The 20,358-nt window shown below is 49.5% G+C and overlaps 1 protein-coding gene across 1 annotated transcript in view; it reads left to right on the forward strand.

The window, feature by feature from the left end:
* LOC142922693 (fructosamine-3-kinase-like) overlaps positions 1 to 20,358 on the forward strand; it is a 64,518-nt gene that overhangs the window by 36,588 nt on the left and 7,572 nt on the right. Inside the window, exon 2 of the mRNA XM_076063517.1 lies at positions 9,714 to 9,861. Within this exon, the coding sequence (XP_075919632.1) occupies positions 9,714 to 9,861 (148 nt within the window). The remainder of the gene's footprint in view (positions 1 to 9,713; positions 9,862 to 20,358) is intronic.

A 20,358-nucleotide genomic window follows, 5' to 3' on the forward strand; every position in this document is an offset into this window, starting at 1 on the left:
GTCAAGATGAGCGATGTTAGTCGAGGCTCTATAGACAACTTATCCTAGTTGCTCAGCTGCCCGATAACGAGTTACGGACCAAAAACCACGCTCGAGGGCGCATGGATTTCGTGACGCCTTCCACCGCGCGTTTGTCTTGGGAAGTTTTCCATTCACAGCATGGAAGCTGACAACGGGCAGCTGTCAGTTCAAACGCGTGTTTGGCACGTTTTGAAAATCATTCTTTTCAGCTCCGGTTTGTGTTTCCCAAAGTTTGGGGCAACGCTGTGATCTACATTGCTAGTTTTATCTGTGGTGAGTCCCCCAATAGCGACACGACTCTACACGACAGTTTAATTCATACCAGATCATCACCAGAGGTAACGTGACCCTGCTTCCTTCCAGATAGACGGACAGAGCTAACACATCGACCCTGTGACCAACGTGGTTAGTTTTCTCTATGGACCGAGTCCCCAATAATGACACAACTCCGGAACAAAGTCACGCTGAATGCTGTGTCCACTCACTGGCTTGATGTCCGCATGGATGATGCTCCTGGCCTTGGTGTGGCAAAGGAACTTGAGGATGCCCCTGGTGTAAGTTTTCACCATCCCCATGTGCAATTTCCGGAACCCCGCTTCCGTAATCACATCATAGAGGCTCTCCCTGTGAAAGAGGCAGCAGCAGCAACAACAATGACAACAACGAAGCAGCGTCAGTGTCATACCCTGCAATACTGCGTGGATTCTGATAACGACAATATTAATATTATATTTGCACATTCACGACTAATATGATTCATAGCTCAGTGTGGGTTTAGGTCATCGGTTTGCTGATGAACCAAATCAGTTAGCACATCTGTCCACTTGCTTTCATTGGCTCTGTTTCCGGGTGGTGGAATTATCCATTAGGAGATACAAACTCCACGCAGAAAGGCGTCCGAGTTGAGAATCGAACTCAGGGATTTTCACCGAGGGGCACAAGCGTCACCACTGCGCTGCAGCCAACCTGCTGATCGAGTGGAGGCGTGGCTATATAAAAGTGGGCAGGGCTGATTGAGAAAAGAGGAGTGGCCTCGTGCACCCGGGACACATGACAGCTCCACAGTACCGCAATGCGTGGGTGGCACAGGAATCCCAAAAGTAACATCTAGCCCCGGTGGTGTGACGTTACCACCCTCCCCTGGTGTGGAAGAGATCGGGGCTTTGATCCCGACCGTGACGCATGTATATTTTGAGTTTGCATGTTCTACCCCTGGTCACGTGGATTTTTCTCCGGGTTCTCTGGTTTGTCCCTCCACATTTAGAAACGTGTGTTTAGAGTATTTGGCTGCTATACATTTCCACATAAGCCACTTTTTTTAGCTATAATTTGTAACCAGGCCGCTTGTGAAAAATAACTGATAGGGCAGTGGGCTTTACCTGTTAAATAAAAGTTTTAGTTTAGCTAATGTAGTTAACCACGCTATGGGGGGTGGGGGGGGCGGTGGGAACACATGGTACGTACTTCAACAGCTCCAGGACAATGCAGTGGTGTCCTCTGAAGTCAAAATGGTTCAGGACTTTGATGACGTTGTACTCCTCATCACTGCCCTCACCCTGAAGTTCCAGAGCCATCTGGAGCTCCTTTCTCTGAAATTTATCATCCTTGGAGCTGTGCAGAGAAAATCCACAAATTAATCATGATTTAGACTTGCTAAAGGAATGACCAGAAACAAATTCTATTCCGAATTAAATAAATAAATATGCGTTCCCCAAGTGTAATGGCATTGTGAGTTCCGATAGCGCGCTCATGGAAGGTTCCAGAAAGGATCGGGAAGAGGATCAAATAAGCAAGGGATAGAAGGGGGTTTGGGGTGTTGCCTGAACGTAGTGATTCCCTAATGTGTGAATTGAGCCGACTCCGAGCATGGCCCCAGCCACACTCAGGATTCCCAGAAGCTGAGCCAAGCCACGGCTGAGCCACTCATGTATCTTTAACAGCAGCTGAGCGGCTCAAGCCTGAGCCAAACCACGGCTGAGCGAGAGCTGAGCCTGAGTTTTAGAGACTGAGCCACAGCTGAGTCGTGACTGAAAGTGGCTCTCACAGAGCAAGGCATTATAACGTGGAATATCATGGGACCTCCTTTGCCAGTACCAAAATATCAGAATAGATTTTCCATTTTTTTCTGGCAACAAAACAGGTGTTAAGATGTTAAAACACCAAACTGAAACCTTTTACAAGGAATCATGTCTGCATTAACCATAATACTTGTGGTCAGAATGCAAACAAAAACATACTCTGATAATATATGCATTGTCTTTGAAACTGATTGGTCCACACCAGAGACAGCTTTCTTTTGAGCCTCGTCTCAAAAACGATGTTAGACCAGAGGACGGCAAAAGGCGTACAGCACAAAGACAAGCGTTATCAGAGCAATGAGAGCTCAGGGTGAACGGCTACATCATGGACCTTCTTTGGGAGTATATTTTGGTATTGGCAAAGGAGGTCCCATGATGTAGCTGCTATAACGCAGAACGCACACGTTATAACACGGAACACGCACGTTATGACATGGGACAACCCCATTACAGCGTGGAACATGCCTTTTATAGCGTGGAACGTGCCCATGATAACATGGAAGGCTCCCGTTATAACACGGACCGCACCCATTATAATTCGGAATGCTTCTGTTCTAATGCAGGAAAGCGCCCATTATAACGTGGAATGTGCCCGCTATAAAATTGCAAAGCTGAGCGGTATGACACAGTAGGCGGAATGCGGAATGATCACGTGACGTGACAGCATGCCCTCCGTTATTGATCTCTTTACATCACTGTGTGCGTGTATTTTATCTTGCAAAACTTTATCGTTACATTATATATGGGGATATTATGTTTGCTTAATGTGCTTTCCCTTAATGCGGCACTTTTCAGGAATGCATCTACCGGGTTAAATGAAGACTTAATGTAATGTAAGAGTGAACTGATCCAGAACAGGGGGAGAACATACAAACTCCACACAGGAGGACACCCGAGTCAGGAGTCGAACCGGGGACCCTCTACGTGAGGCACGACTTGTCACCACCTCATCACACGGCCGCCCACAGCACTTGACGTAACAACAACGTCGTCCTTGTGACGACACCACTCTGAATTCTTACCTCAATGGTGATCTCAAGATCTTCACTGCCACCAGGGTGTTCATCTTGTGGTCAAGGCACCGGATCACCTGGCCTTGAGCTCCATCCCCAATCTTCTTCAGCACCTCATAGCGGTAGTGAAGGTGCTCATGGTGGACCTGCACAAAATTACACAAATTTAGACTGACTATATTTTGAAAATCACAACATGTGAGCATTATTTTACGAAATAATTGCTTTTATTAAGTATTTGGTTTTCTTAAATCTGTAATTGTGGAATGCTCTGATGTCTGCTGGCCGAGTCACCCTAAAAAAAGCTCTTTAGCTCAATGGGCTTAACTTGGGAAATAAACTTCTGATTGTGAAGTGTGTGGGAGAGTGCACGTGTGCTTTCTCTGGTTGGTTGCTGCTTAAATTGCAATGACAAGAAGCCACGAACCCCGCGACCGCTGCGCCCTGTGACCGCCCCCACGGCGGGGGCTTTGTGGCGAGTCTCACCGGAATGTAATGATGTTCATGGTCGTCGTATCCATCGTTGTTGTGTCCCCGGGATCTGTTACGGAGCGCAAAGTACCATACTTCCTGTATGGCGACAAGCTCCAGCTTCTCCCGGTGGGTCATTTGTGGGCCAAAGAGAGCCAGGATTGCTGCAGGCAAGAGAATAACAACAGCTGTCGGTGATCTTTCATTTAAGCAGCACTGCCTCAAAAAGTCTCAAGATTCCTTTTCAGGAGGTTCCTGCAGATGCTTTACAGAGAATGGAGGCGACGCTGCTGCCATTACGTCTGCTGTGTGATCCCAATTTGAGGAATTTGCAGGGGATTTGGATGTTTTGGCCAATACCAGTTATGTCCGTATGTTAAACCGTGCTTCGGCAGCCCTGCTAATCAGAAGTGAGGGGGAAAGGCAACAAACTAACAAGTTCGCAAAAATTATTGATTTAAAAGTGCATCGCTCCAGTGGCTGCCTAATGTCGGAAGAGCATTCCAGATGACTGCAGAAGCACATCTGAAAGCGTGCCATGCAGTGATCATCTTTGTTCGATGTCCAGCTATATGCAGCTCTGAGGACATCTTAGGTTGCTTGGGTTTGAAAACGGGGTTAACGAATTAGATAAATATAACACAGGTATGCCAAGAAGGATTTTATGAAATAAGAATAGCTTTTACCCTTTCTGGCACAAAAACAGGTGTTAATATGTTCAAACACCAAATAGATACCTTTTGCAAGGCATCAAGTCTGCATTTACCACACGTACTTGTTGAAAAATATGCAAACAAACATGCTCCGATAATATATGGGCATTGTCTTTGAAACTGACTGGCCCGCACCAGAGACAGCCTTCTTTATGACCTTGTCTCGTCGGTGTTAGACCAGAGAATGGCAAAATTCGAACGGTACATCACCCATGCAACATGGCCACCATGAAGTCCCCCATGCATCATGGTCACTGTGACGTCCCCCTTGAAACATGACCGTCGTGATGTCCCACCATTCAGCGTGGCCATCTTGACGTCACTCATTTCTATTCTTACCTTGTGGCGATTTGCTGTGGATGGAGCCGGTGCGCGCTGAGGACAGCGCACTCCACGTGGTGCAAGACTCGCCGTTACTCCGAGCCTCTCCAGCTCGGCTGATCTACACACACAAAGACAAAGGTCCACCACATGGGCTTGATTAAGATGTTGGAGCAAGTGCAGTGGGCGAGCACTGAGCCAGCATCTCTGACATCCTGGGCTCCACATTCAGGAGGGTCCTGCCGAGATGTTGCCAGTTCTCAGCGTTGGGATATTTGGCCAATATCAGTTGTCATGCTTGGATTTACAATGAAAGACGTGTGGATTTCGAGGTCACACGCAGGTCAATGGGATCGTTCAAACTGTTAAGAGGAGTGAGTGGGACTCGGGCCGGACGAGCCATGGCTAGGAGGGACAACAATGGCTCACGGTCAAGAATAATAACGGAGCGACAACCAAGGAACAGAACACATCAGAGAGGAGAGCCACCAGAGAGATGGTGCGACGAAATCGGCGCTTGGCGGATTATTCCATCACAGGATGTGAGGGGTAGTAGGGTCTCAGGGAGGGAGGCGTTCATCCATCAGTGGATAGATAACAGCGCTGTAGATGCTCACGCGTAGACGGGCACGTACACCAACAGGATCTCGGAGAGACACTCTGATAGACCCGCACACACTTAGGCGGGCAAGGAGAAGCACACCCAGGTATACAGGTGACAGGTAGGCACACGCAGAGGGGAGAACACACGTCCACCCATACTTCACCACACGAGTCAAGGAGCCACATGTACCTCCATGGTAGCAACTTGCAGACGAGGGTGCTCAGAGCTCACGGTGTCTCTCGCGCGGTCCGGGTCTCTGCGTGGAGAGCGGCAGACAGAGGCAAGGGACACGCAGAGTTGAAGGGGCATGACACACCCACGTCTAAACCCACGTCACGTCACAATGCGGACTCTCATCAACACGGACTCACATCCTCACCAGTCACACAATACGAAAAATACAAAAAACAACAACTGCCATTCGCCACTAAGTAGCGGTGATGTGACCACGGCGCCTGTGCCAGGCCAGGTGCACTTTGAGACCACGTGAAGTGCCGAAGGCTCACTGACAGGCGGTCACAGGTCAGACCCAGGTGCCATGAGTTGTCTGACTGAGATGACTGTGCCAACTTGCTGCATTTTAGATGCCCGGCTCAAAGGTTGTTGTCGTGAGCGTTGCTCCTCTGTTCGGACACCACTACTAACACTACTCCTAACACCACCAACACCACCACTACGAACACCACCACTACGAACACCACCACTACGAACACCACTACTACGAACACCACTACTAACACCACAATTAACACCACGAACAAAGATCCCCCGTATAGCCTTAACAGACTGTTGGGGTAAGTGCTGTCCGCGAGCACCTATGAAGGCCGCCACGGCACACGAGGGGGTGGGTAGCCAACACCACGCCCGGCCGCCTTTGTCTCCCCAGTGGCAATGTTTGCACCTCGCACCAGATACTCATTTAAGGCTGAGTCAATCTAGGGTGAGGCCCAGGACCAGTTCAGATAATCGTCACCAATGTTGACTGTGAGCGGGAATCAAACCCAGGTCGCCAGGTTCTTAGCGCAGCGCGCTAACTGCTACACTACCCCACTAACACCATCACTAACACCACTACTAACACCACCACCAATAATACCACCAACACTAACACCACCACTAAGACCACCACGAACACCACTACCAGCACCAATAATACCACCATCACTAACACCACCACGACTAACACCAGCAACAAAAATTCCACCATCACTAACACCAACAACAACAATCGCCATTCGCCACTAAGTGGCGGTGATGTCACCACGACGCTTGTGCCAGGCCATGTGCACCTTGAGGCCACGTGAAGTGTCGAACGCCCGCCCGCTGGCAGGAGGTCACGGGGCAGACCCAGGTGCCACAGGTCGACTGAGTGAGATGACTGGCTGATGCACCACCTGTGCCCCTTACTGTGCCAACTTGCTGTGCTTTAGCCATCCGGCGCTCTGCTCGTTGTTGTGAGCGTCGTTCCTGCGCTCTCCGTTGTTGTTGGAGGGCGACTGCCTCCAACTGCCCAGTAGCGTCCTTCACGAGCCTCTTCCACAGAGGCCGATCTTGACACAGCTGGTACCAGTTATCGGCAAGTCCACTCAGCTCCACATCCTGCTGTACCACATCATTCTATCTCTTCTCTAGCCCGTGCTGCGTCCCTTCAGCCCCCTCGATCCGGCCAAATAAAAGCTGCTTGGGCATGCGGTGATTGGGCATGCGGGCTACATGGCCCAGCCAACGCAGCCTTGCCTGCCGGAGGAGCTCACTGATGAGGCTTTGTCCAGATCTTTCGAGGATTTGTGAGTTCCTCACACAATCCAGCCTGGTTAAACCCAGGATTGATCAGAGGCAGGCCAGCCTCAACGTTTCTAACCGGCAAAGATGTTCCATTAGGGGGGTCCACGTTTCACAAGCGTAGGGAAGGGAGGGAATGACTGTGGCTGAGAAGACCCGAAGCTTCGTGTGGAGCGACAGACCAGGTAGCTTCCACACAGCGTTACGCAACTGCTGAAAAGATAATGCCGCTCGACTGATTCGGAGTGAGACCTCTGCTGTTAAACCGGAGATGGTCATGAGCACACTGCCCAGGTATGGGATACTTTCCACTCTCTCCACAACTGCCCCATCACCGATTGGGAGTTGTGGAGGTGGAGTGCCCGATGGTACAAAATACTCAGGCAGGCGCTTCGTTTTGGTGGGGCTGATGGTAAGGCCCCACCTCTTAGTGGCACACTCCAGTTTTAGCAGCAGCGCCTCCAACTCCTCCTCTGAGTGAGCCGCAATTATCACGTCATCGGCATACATAACATGGTTGACCAATAGGGAGCCATCCCTTGACGGCATCCGGGCATTGATCAGCCTCCCACTGTATCTGTACCAGATGGAAATTCCTCCGGTACAGCTACTGAAGGCCTCACGAACTACGTGGTCGAAATAGATGTTAAATAATGTTGGAGCCAGAGGACATCCCTGTCGCACCCCAAGGTGAACAGGGAATGGCTCCGACTCCCGGCAATGTAGTTTTACCCGGGTCCGCTCACCATAATGAAGGTCCTTAAAGATCGTGAGCAGCGGGTCAGGGACTCCGAAAGCACGAAGAACCCAGAGCCCAGGCCTACTGATGGTGTCATAGGCCTTTACCAGGTCAATAAAGCAGAGATGTAGGTCTTGTTGGAATTCCCTACACCTCTGCTTTAGCAAACGGACAGAAAATATGGCATCTGTGCAGGACCACCCTTTCCTGAAACCACATTGGGGCTCCGCAAGCCTCTCCTCAGCATGCCTGGTAAGGCAGTGTTGAATAATCCTTGCCAGGACCTTTCTCAGCACACTGAGGAGTGAGATGCCCCTGTAGTTGTTACAGTCTGTGCGGTCTCCCTTCTTAAAGATGGGGACCACCATGGCATCCAATCACTTCACTTACACCACCATCACTAATACCACCAACACCAACACCACCATCACTAACACCAGTAACACCACCACTATCACCACTACTAACAACCACAATCACTAACACCACCATCACTAACACAACTAACACCACCACCATCACGAGCACCCCCACCACTAATACCACCAACATTAACACCACCACTCCTCCCCCTGCCAGTATGGGACACCAAAGACAAAGATCCCCGTAGAGACTTAACAGGCTGTAGGGGCAAGTGCTGTTAGCCAGCAGTACGTATGAAGGCCGGCACGACACACGAGGGGGTTGGATTGCCAGCACCACGCCCGGCCGCCTTTGTCTCCCCAGTGGCGATCTTTACACACCACACCAGGTACTCATTCGAGGTTGAGTCGATCTAGGGGAGGCCCAGCACCGGTTCAGATAATCGTTACTGCTGTTGGCCTTTAGAGGGAATCCAACTCGGGGTCGCCGGGTTCATAGCGTGGCGCGCTGTCAGCTCTACGACCGTTCCACACACACACAGACTCACACAGAGACTCGCACACATACAGACTCACACACACAGAGACTCACACAGACTCACACACACACATACAGACTCACACAGAGACTCACACACACACAGAGACTCACACAGAGACTCACACACACACAGAGACTCACACACACACACAGACACAGAGACTCACACACACACACAGAGACTCACACATACAGAGAGTCACACACACACACAGACTCACACATACAGAGAGTCACACAGAGAGTCACACACACAGAGACTCACACGGAGAGTCACACACACAGAGAGTCTCACACACACACAGACTCACACAGAGACTCACACACATACAGAGAGTCACACACACAGAGTCTCACACACAGACTCACACAGAGAGACTCACACACACACAGACTCACACAGATAGACTCACACACACACACAGAGAGTCACACACACACAGACTCATATAGAAAGCCTCACACACACACACAGACTCGCACAGAGAGACTCACACCACCACCGCCACCACTCACCCACAGCCCGGTTCCACTCCTGCTCTGGGGTCGGTCCGCGTCTCTCTAACGGCCAAACTGCCAGTCGGAAGCACGTGGCGCGAGACGCGGGGGTGGTCCAAGGTAACCACGCCCCCGTGACGTCAGAGCCATGAGCTCCTCCCCCTCACACCTGAGCTCCTCCCCCCCTGCCCCCCCTCGCGACCACGCCCCATGGTCCGCCATTTCCCTCCCCCTCGCTACCCCCCTGCCCCTCCTGCCCCTCCTCGTGACCCCCCTTCCCCCCCCGCCCCTCCACATTCGCAACCCCCCATGCCCCTCACAACCCCCCATGCCCCCTCACAACCCCCCATGCCCCCTCACAACCCCCCATGCCCCCTCACAACCCCCCATGCCCCCTCACAACCCCCCATGCCCCCTCACAACCCCCCATGCCCCCCCTTTTTCTCCACCTAACGAACCCCCTCTATGCTCCCCCTCACCCCCCCCTTGCCCCCCCTGCCCCACTCCCTCGCGACCCGCCCCCTCACCCCCCATGCCCCGCCCCCCTCCCCCGCTGCTACTTCCGCTTAGGCCGGGGCCGAGTGGAGGCGGCGCGCGCTGTGGATTGTGGGTGGCGAGCGGCTGATTTGGATTCCCGCTCACGGCCACCGTCAGTGGCTCGCGAAAGCTTCTGAAGCGGCGGCTCGCTGGGCCTCCTCTACGTCGACTCAGCCTGAAGGTGAGAACCTCGCGCGGTGTGTCCACATCAGCAGTGGCGGCGGCGGCGGTGGGGGGAGACAGAGGAGGCGCCTGGCCCACAGCCGTCACGTTCTGCTGAGTTTGCTTCAAGCAGAGCTCGGCCCTGCTGCTGCTGCAGTTGAGAGGCACTCCCAGAGGGCCGTGTGGCTGATGGGAATTATAGTTGTGGTTAAATTATAGTTGTGGTTACAGTTGTTGGTCGTGGTTATTGTTGTGTGGTTGTTATTGTGGTGGTTGTGCAGGTGGTGGCACACGAGTTAACCCATAGCACCAGGGTCTAGCCCTCCTCTTGTACCTAGCCAGGCAGAGCAGTCAACCCATTGGCACCTGAGTCTGGCCCGTGGCCTCCTCCTGCACTTAGCCTGGCACAGCCGTCAAACCTTGGCACCTGAGTTATTGTGGGGACATCACCGCCACGTAGTGGTGAATGGTGACTGTTGATGTGTGTGGGCTTGTGTGTGAGTATGATGGTGAATGCGTGAGTATGATGGTGAGTATCATGGTGAGTGTATCATGGTTAGTTAGTAATACTGAGTGTGAGTTTGACTAATTCTCCTCCCTCTCGCTGTCTCTGCTTTCCCCCCTAACTACCTCGCCTGGTGTACAGGAGGTTGTGGGTTCGACCCTGATGCCTGCTGTATATTTGGAGTTTGCGTGTCTCTGTCTCTCCCCGTGGTCGTGTGGACTTTTTCTCCGGGTCCTCCGGTTTTTCCCTCCACATTTAGAAACATTCGTTTAAAGTTTTGACTTAAAACTTTAGTGACTGTGATGATGAGCCACTTCGTTGAGCTATCATTGGTGCCAAGTCGCTTCTGAAAAAGAGATGTTTAGCTCAGTGGACCTTAGTCTAGTTTTCTCTCTCCTTCCCGAGCACAAGAACAAGCAGGAGCAGGGGTAGGAGCATTCTCCACTTAGTGGTGGTGACGACACCACGGCGCTTGTGCCAGGATATGTGCACCACAGATATCCATCACATAGAGACCCATAGAGTCATCACACATAGACCTATACACTCACCACGCACATACCCTCAGACTTGCACAGAGAACCATAGACTCACCACAGAGACCCATAGAGTCATCAGACAGAGAACCACAGACTCAGACAGATCCACAGACTCGCACAGAGCCCTATAGACTCACCAAACAGAGACATAGACTCACCAAACAGAGACATAGACTCACCAGACAGATACCCATAGACTCAATCGTACCCATACTCACACAGAGACCCATAGACTCACCACAGAGACCCATAGACACATCAGACAGAGACGCATAGACTCACCCCACAAAGACGCAGAGACTCACCCCACAGAGACCCATAGACTCAGAGAGAGACCCATAGACTCACCAAACAGACCCATAGACTCACCACATAGAGACCCATAGAGTCATACAAAAACGCATAGACTCATCACACAGAGAACCACCGAATCAAACAGACTCGCACAGAGCCCTATAGACTCATAAAACAGAGACACATAAACTCACCACACAGAGACCCACGGACTCTCACAGAGACCCATAGACTCACCACACACAGATCCATCGACTCACAGAGAGACCCAAGGGCTCGCGTGTGTGGTTATTTAGTTGAAGGTGGAGGGGGATTACCAGCCCCTTGCACCCATCCAGAACTCCCTGTTGCCACTGTGTGGCTGCGAGGCGACGTGAGGTTTACAGCTGGTCAGGTTTGGCGCCCCCCCCCCCCCCAAAATGGCATTTCTCACAACCACCGCCGCGTTATCGACCGTCGCCATTCGCCAATAAGTGACAGTGACGTCACCACGGCGCCTGTGCCAGGCCAGGTGCACTTTGAAGCCACGTGACGTGTCGAAGGCTTGCTGACCAGAGATCCTGGAACAGACCCAGGTGCCATGGGTTGGCTGACTGAGATGACTGGCAGATGCACCACCTGTACCCCGTACTGTGCCAAATTGCTGCATATTTATCATCCGGTGTTCCGCTCGTTGTTGTGAGCGTCACTCCTCCGTTGGTGGAGGGCGACTGTCTCCAACTGCCCAGTAGAAGCGTCCTTCACGAGCCTCTCCCGCAGAGGCCGATCCCGACACCGCTGGTACCAGTCGTCGGCAAAGCCCACTCAGCTCCACATCCTCCCATAACGCATCAGTCCACCTCCACTCCAGCCCATGGCGTGCCCGCCCATCCCCCTCCATCCACCCACATACTCACCTACTGGCTTACTGACGCACTCACCCACTCATATCTGCTCACGCACCCACACATTACATTTTAAATGCAGGCCACGCAAAGCATCGTGATCAGTTTACACCAAAATCTACTCTCAACCACTTAAACCACATATTCGTGAATGATGCGCACCCTAATCTGCCACTACGGTTGTGTGCAGGGTGTTGTGATGTCACGTAGTACAACGTTTCTCCTGGTCCCCCCCTCCTCCGTTATAACACGCCGTCTATCTATGGCCTCGTCGCATTGGCCTTCATGGACGAGTGGTGATGGTGAAAGATGATCAGCGGTGGACACTGAATTACTGGGGCCCCATTTAACGTTCAGGTGACACGGGACACGGTACGTGAAGAACCTTTTAACTGTCCTGTAAGCAGACTCCTCTGCGTGGGATATTTAACACCTCTTAATGCACAGACAACAGCCAACTCAGCCTCGCCTGCCGGAGGAGCTCACTGATGATCGGACAGTGTCCAGATCTCTCAAGCATCTGTGAGCTACTCGCACACAAAGATCCCCCGTGTAGCCTTTAACAGACTGTTGGGGCAAGTGCTTTATAACATCATCAAAGGGGCGCTGCAATATGATGCAATCAAAATCACCGATCAGAGATTTTCCTATATATTGTCTTTGTTGATCGTGAATCGAGACTAATTGTATTGATTCCTCTCAATCGATCCGGCAGTAAGCTCAAAATGTCCGATTTTATCTGCAATATTCTGCGTTTCACAGATCATACAAAGCAACGGTATTGATGCCGATTTGTATGAGTGGGTGGGTGGCAGGGTGAGTGGGTTTGTGAGTGGGTGAGTGAGTGTGTGGGTGGCTTTAGTAGTTGAGCGGGTGGGTGAGTCAGATAATGAGGCGCCGCAGTGGCGAGATGTTAACTCCCTCGCCCAGAATACAGGATGTAATCAATTCGATCCCGACCCTGAAGCCTGTATATTTGGAGTTTTCATCTTCTTCCGTGGTCGCGTCGATTTTTTTGATTCCTTGGGGTTTGTTTTACACGTAGGTTTTCGCGACCAATATCCAAAATAGAGGGTTTTTTTTGGGTTAGATCGCGTAAATATATAAATGTGTCGTTAAAAAACCCACCACCACCCGACACAGCCAACTAGTAAGGGTTGTCACGTAATCAGAACATTCCAATTTGTAACTAGTACAGCACACCGGTGTGTTGGAGAGTCAAGCCACAACATTTACAATCTGAGTACAACTTTTCGCCAGTAATTACAACTAGCTTCATCAGGCGACAGCCAGATTTGTGGAGAAGTTAGTCTGTTTCGTTCCTTATAAAGAGGCATAGATGTGGTGACCACACTTTGGTGCTCTTGATGCAAAGTGGGGAGGGGGGGAGAGATTAATGAGTCAACATACATTATGCATGCGCATTATGTGAACCCTTTGCGCTTGTCCTTCTGGTCCATTGTGTGCATTAAGTTAGCCGGGTTTTCCCTCCGTATTTCAAATCAACATGCGTTTAAAGGATTTGAATGCAATAAATGTTTACATGATAAGCCACTTCGTCGACCTATTATTTGTAACCAGGTCACTTGATATACCTCTGTGGACCTTACCTGGTAAAATAAAAAATTTTTGTTTAGTTTCAGTTTATTGGATGGTTGAGTGGGTAGGTGGGATTTTGAGTGCGTGGGTGGGTCAGTTGGAGATTGAGTGGGTGTCAGGGTGAGTGGGTGGGTAAATTGGTGAGTGAGTGAGTGTGTTTGAGATCCAGTGGGTGGTTTTGTGAGTGGGTGGGTGAGTAGGTGGCTGAGTCGGAGAGTGGAGTGCCATAGTGGCGAGATGTTAACTGCCTCGTCTTTTATAAACGAGGTCATGGGTTCGATCCCGACCCTGACGTCTGTATATTTAGAGTGAGTGGGTGTGTAGGTGGGTGCATAGGTAAGTTCTTGAGTGAGTGGCTTGGTGTGTTGATGAGTCAGTGGGTTAGTGAGTGAGTGGGTTTGTGAGTGGGTGAGTGAGTGTGTGGGTGGCTTTAGTAGTTGAGTTGGTGGGTGAGTCAGATAATGAGGCGCCACAGTGGCGAGATGTTAACTCCCTCGCCTGGTATATTGGAGTTCGTAGGTTCCCCCCAACCCTAAAGCCTGTATACATTTGGAGTTTGTATCTTCTCCCCATGGTCGGTTGGAATTTTCTCCGGGTTCTCCGGGTTGTCCCTCCGTATTTAGAAACATGCATTTATAGAACTTGGCTGCTATAACGTTCTACGTGAAAAGCCACTTCATTGAGCTGTTATTTGTGGGCAGATTGCTTCTGATAAAGATTTATATAGCTGTGGGCCTTACCTGGAAAAAAACTCGTTTTAGTTCAGTGTTTTTTTATGATTGGCTGGGTGCGTGGGTGAGTGGGTTGGTGTGTGGGTGGGTGGATGAGTGGATGGGTGAGTAGCTGGATGCATGAGCGTGAGTTAGAGATTGAGAGAGTGGCTTGGTGAGTGTGTGAGTGGCTCGGTGGTTGAGTTTGTGGGTGGTTGAGTAAGCTGGTTGAGTAAGTGGCTGGTTGAGTTAGTAGGTGGTTGAGTTCATGTGTTGTTGAGTTAATGGGTGGGTATTTGAGTGGGTGGGTGTGTGGGTTCATGGATGGGAGAGTCGGAGAATGGAGCGCCATTGTGGTGAGATGCGAACCACTTCACCTGGAAAACAGGAGGTTGTGGTTTCGATCTCGACCCTTCTGCCTGTATATTTGGAGTTTGCACGTTCTCCCCTTGGTCGCATGGATTTTTCTCCATGTCCTCCGGGTTTTCCCTCTGCATATAAAATCAACATGCATTTATAGGATTTGGCTGCAATAAATGTCCGCGTGATAAGCCACTTCGTTGGCCTATCATTTGTAACCAGGTCACTACTGAAAGCGATGTACAGTATATAGCTCTGTGACCCTTACCTGGTAAAATAAAATTAGTTTAGTTTATTGGCTGGGTTGGTGAATGGGTAGGTGGGTTGTTGTGTGCTTGGGTTGGTGGGTTAGAGATTGAGTAGTTGTCAGGGTTGAGTGGGTTTGTTATGAGTGGGTGGGTGAGTGGGTGGCTACGTCAGATAGTGGAGTGCCATTGTGGCGAGATGTTAACTTCCTCGTATTTTATGCAGGAGGTTGTGAGTTCAATCCCGACCCTGACGCCTGAAAATTTGGAGTGTGCATGTTGTTCCTGTGGTCGCGTGACATTTAATCAGAGTTCTCCGGGTTGTCCTGCTGCATTTAGACACATGCATTTATATAATTTAGCTTCTACGTGAAAAGCCACTTCATTGAACTGTTATTTGTGGTCACGTGGCTTCTGAAAAATATCTATTTTGCTGTGGGCCTGACCTGGTAAAATAAAAAAAAATATTTAAAATTTAGTTTAGTGTGTGGATAATTGGGTGGGTGGGTGAGTGGGCAAGTGCATGGGTGAGTGCCTGGGTGGTTTTATGGGTACTGAGTGGCTGGGTGAGTCAGTGCCTGGATGCATGTGACGGTGGGTGTTTAAGTGAGTGGGTGACTGTGTGGGTTAGTGGGTGGGAGAGTCATATAGTGGGGGGCCACAGTGGCGATATGTTAACTACCTCGCCTCGTATACAGAAGGTTGTGGGTTCGATCCTGACCCTAATGCCTGTATATTTCCCTCCACATTTAGAAACATGTATTTAGAGGAGTTGGTTGCTATAAATGTATACATGATAAGCCACTTTTTTGAGCTATAATTTTTGGCGATGGTGCTTCTGAAAACAATATTTATAGCTCAGTGGGCCTTACCTGGTAAAATAAACCTGGTTGAGTTAGTGGGTGGTTGAGTTAATGAGTAGTTTAATTATTGGGTGGCTTTATTATTGTTTGGTTGAGTGATGGGTGGGTGGATGATTAGTTATTTGGGTAGTGGGTGATTTGATGAGTCGATGAGTGGCTGAGGGAGTGGGAGGTGGTTGGGTGAGTGTGTGGGTTAGAAATGGAGTGGGTGGCAGGGTGAGTGAGTAGGTGAGTGGCTGGGTAATTAGGTGAGTGGCTCGGTAAATAATTGAGCAGCTGGGCGAGTAGGTGAGTGTATGGGTGAGTGTGGGTGGGTATGTGGTTGGGTGAATGAGTGTGTGGGAAGGAGGTTAGGTGGGTAGTGGGTGGGCTATACATTGAGTGAGTGCGTTAGTGACTGGGTGAGTGAGTGGGCAGGTAGGTGGGTGAGTGGGTGGGTTAGCGATTGAGTGGCTCGGTGAGTGAGTGCTGGGTCGGTGAGTGGGTGAGTAGGTGAGTGTGTGGGTGTTAGTTAGTGGGTGGGTGATTGATGGGGTGGGTGTGTGAGTGAGGAGATGGGTGGGTGGGTTGGTGAGTCCATGAGGGAGTAAGTGGGTGGTTGGGCGAGTGCATAAGTGAGTGGGTCAGTGAGTGGGTGTGTGGGTGTGTGTAGATTAGTTTGGTATGAGATTGAGTGGAATGCTGGGTGAGTGGTTGAGAAGATAGGTGGGCAAGTTAATGAGTGAGTGGGTGGGTGAGCGGAGGGTTGAGTGACGGGTTGGGTGAGTGAGTGAATGGGTGAGTGATGGCTGGGTGGGTAATTTAACATTGGAAGTTGAGTGGGTAAGTTAGCGTGTAAGTGAGTGGATGGTTGAGTCAGAGAGTGAGGCGCCAAGGTGGTGAGATGTTCACTATTTTGCCTAGTATACAGGAGGTGGTGGATTCGATCCCGACCCTGTCGCCTGTATATTTGGAGTTTGTAAGTTCTCACCCGTGGTCGCCTGGATTTTGTTCTAGATCCTCAGGGTTTTCCCTCTGCATTTAGAAGCAACATGCGTTTAGAGGATTTGGCTGCAATAAATGTATCTGTGATAAGCCACTCGTATATCTATCATTTGTAGCCAGGTCTGTTCTGAAAAGGATCTATATAGCTCAATGGGCCTTGCCTGGTGAAATAAAAAGTAAATTTCGGTTTAAAGCTTTCATGACTGCAAGGATTCATCTTCTTGGTGCTTTCGGTAAAGTCCCGTAGAATGGGAATAAAATAATAAAATAAAATAAGACAATAAAATTCTCACGACGTTTTGGCCACAACACAAGTGGCCTTCTTCAAGTGAAGAGACAGGTCTGTGCGGAAGACAGAGCTTGAATGAACGCTGACATGCAAGGACCGCGTCTATTAAGCTGTGTGGGCGGAGTTAAAATATGAATTTGCATGTTACCAGCATCACCTCCGGAGAGGAGGAGGGAGGGGGCTGGGAACACAGGCAGAGAGGAAACAAGAAAAGGGGCAAGTGCAACAGCCAAGGTGCGCTGTTGTGTCCTGAGTTGCCTTACGACTATGCTGTAAACTGGACTACTATATAATACAATATTATACCTTCCAATCTAAACTACATGGTATAACATCATATCATAGACAGATTCCACTTTTGAATTATACAATGCGTTACTTTACACTACCCTATACTTTAGATTATAAACTATTAGACTTGTGATATTACACTATGTCTTATTCTATGAACCCAACTATATACCACACTGATGTATATTCATTATGCAATTACGATGCTATATATTGCCTTATGAGTTATGTTAAACATTACAATGTTATACTATTGATTATTATATTACATGTTGTAAACCATACCATTGACCGTGGTGTGAGAAGTATTAAGAGGCAGTGCCAGTGAAAGGGCTGCGGTCTGAAAATCACCATAAAATACAATCAATTAAGAACCGAAATGGTTTAAAACATCTTTCCAATGGTTACTAAGCCAGAATCCATCTTCTAGGTTGAAATTGTCTCTGTGCTTGTATATGTGGATGGCCTCATGAACGAATCTCTCATGGTAGCCGGTTGGCTTGCAAAGAACCTCCGTCTTGGAGAAGTCAATGTCATGTTAGCCCACTGAATTATAACAGTGATCTGCCACGGCAGAGGAGTTCCTCCTACCGTGTTTCAAGTCTGCTTTATGTTCGCGGATGGGGTCCGATATATGTCGTATGGTTTCTCCAATGTAGCTGCTACCACAGTTGCACTTTAGTTTGTAAACGCCCGGGTACTGTATGTCTGGAACCACATCCTTTACAGATATAACCAGATCACGGATTTTTTTTGTACTGTGTTGAATCGGACCTGGATCTTGTGTTCATTCAGGATTTTGGAGATATTTTTGTGACCCCCGCAATGTACAGTGAGGGAAAAAAAGTATTTGATCCTCTGCTGATTTTGTACGTTTGCCCACTGACAAAGAAATGATCAGTCTATAATTTTAATGTTCTTTGGTTCTTTCGGTAAAGTCACGTAGAATGATAATAAAATAATAAATTGATAAAATAAAATAACACAATAATATCAATAATATCAATAATATCAATTTATTATTTTATTATCATTCTACGTGACTTTACCGAAAGAACCAAAGAAGATGAATCATTGCAGTCACGAAAGCTTTAAATCGAAATATAATTTTAATGGTCGGTTTATTTGTGGTGAAGGTTGTTTTGAAAACGAGCTATGTAGCTCATTGGGCCTCACCTGGTAAAATAAACATAATTTAGTGTGTAGGTGAGTGAGCGGTGTGTGAGTGAGTGCATACGTGTGTAGGTGAGTGGGCGGTGGGTGAGTGAGATATTGGGTTAGATATATAGTAGTGGGTGGCTTGCTGAGTGGGTGAGTGGCTCGGTGGTTAAGTTAGTGGGTGGTTGAGGTAGTGGGTGGTTTAATTAATAGGTGATTTAGTTTGTGAGTGGTTGGATTATTGGGTGGTTTACTGATGGGTGGGTGAATAATTCCGTGGTAATGGGTGAGTAGATGAGTGGGCGGGTGGTTGGGTGAGTGGGGGATTAGAAATTGAGTGGATTGCAGGGTAAGTGGATGTGTAAGCGGGGTGGGTAAGTAGGTGAGTGGCTGAGGGAGTGGGCAGCTGGTTGGGTGAGTGGGTGGGTTAGAAATTGAGTGGGTGGCAGGGTCAGTTGATGTGTAAGTACTGGGTGAGAAGGTGAGTGGCTCATTGAGTAAGTGAGTGGATGGGCGAGTAGGTGAGTGGATGGATGAGGGAGTGAGTGGGTGAGTGAATTAGTGGGTGGGTGAGTGGATGTTTGGGTGGGTGGATGAGTGAGTGAGTGTGTGGGTGAGTGAGTGAGTGTGTGGGTAGGTGGTTAGGTGGTTAGCGTGTGGGTTAGAAGTTGAGTGGGTTAGTACCTGAGTGAGTGATTCGGCGGGTGGGTTGGTGAGTTCGTTGTTGGATGAGTGGGTGAGTATTAGTGGGTAGGTATGTAGGTGAGTGATTGACTGTGTGGGTGGGTGAGTGAGTGAAGAGATGGGTAGGTGGGTTGGTTTGTGGGTGCGTGAGTGCATAAATGGGTAGGTGAGTGAGTTAGTGGGTATGAGATTGCGTGGGTGGCTGGGTGAGTGGTTGATAATTAATTTTGATGAGTTAGTGGGTGGGTGAGTCGGTGAGTGAGTGGTTGGGTTAGCATATGGGTAAGTGAGCAAGTGGTTGGGTGAGTGTGTGGGGTAGTGGGTGATTGAATAAGTGGGTGAGTGAGGGGCTGGGTGGTTGGCTTGGGTAGTGAGATTGTGGGTGGGTAAGTGAGTGGGTGAATGGGTGTATTGGTCGGTGAGTGTGTGAGTAAGTTAGTCGGCACGTGATTGAGCGGGTGGCTGGCTGAGTGCGGGAGAAGATGGGTGGGTGAGTTAGTGGGTAGGTGAGTTGGTGCGTGGTTGGGTGAGTGAGGGGGTGGTTGGGTGAATGGGGGAGTGACTGGTGGGTGGGTAAGTTAATGTGGGAGGTTGAGTGGGTGAGTTAGTGTGTAATTGGGTGAGTGGGTCAGAGAGAGGGGTGCCACTATGGTGAGAGATTAACTACCTCACTGAGTATACAGGAAATCGTGTATTCGATTCTGACCCTGCTGCCTGTATATTATGAGGTTTAATGTTTTGCCTGTGGCCTTCTGGTTTTTTCTCCGGGTCCTCCAGATTTATCCCTCCGCATTTAGAGTCAAGATTTGTTTAGAAGATTTGGCTGCACTAAATGTCAGCGTGATCAGCCACTTCGTTCACGTATCAGTTGTAACCAGATCACTTCTAAAATGTTTTATATAGCTCTGTGGGGCTTACCTGGTAAAATACAAAATAGTTTAGTTGTAGTTTATTGGATGGGTGATTGGGTAGGTGGGTAGTTCGGTGCGTGGGTGGGTTAGAGGTTGAGAAGGTGGCAGGATGAGTGGGTGGGTGAGTAGATAAGTGGCTGGTGAGCAGGTGGGTGAGTGAGTGCATGAGTTATAGATTAAGTGGGTGGATGGGTCAGTGT

This window comes from Petromyzon marinus, unplaced genomic scaffold, assembly GCF_048934315.1.
Source record: "Petromyzon marinus isolate PM22_M1 ecotype Great Lakes invasive population unplaced genomic scaffold, UKy_Petmar_22M1.pri1.0 PM_Scaffold_14, whole genome shotgun sequence".
NCBI classification, from domain to species: domain Eukaryota; kingdom Metazoa; phylum Chordata; class Hyperoartia; order Petromyzontiformes; family Petromyzontidae; genus Petromyzon; species Petromyzon marinus.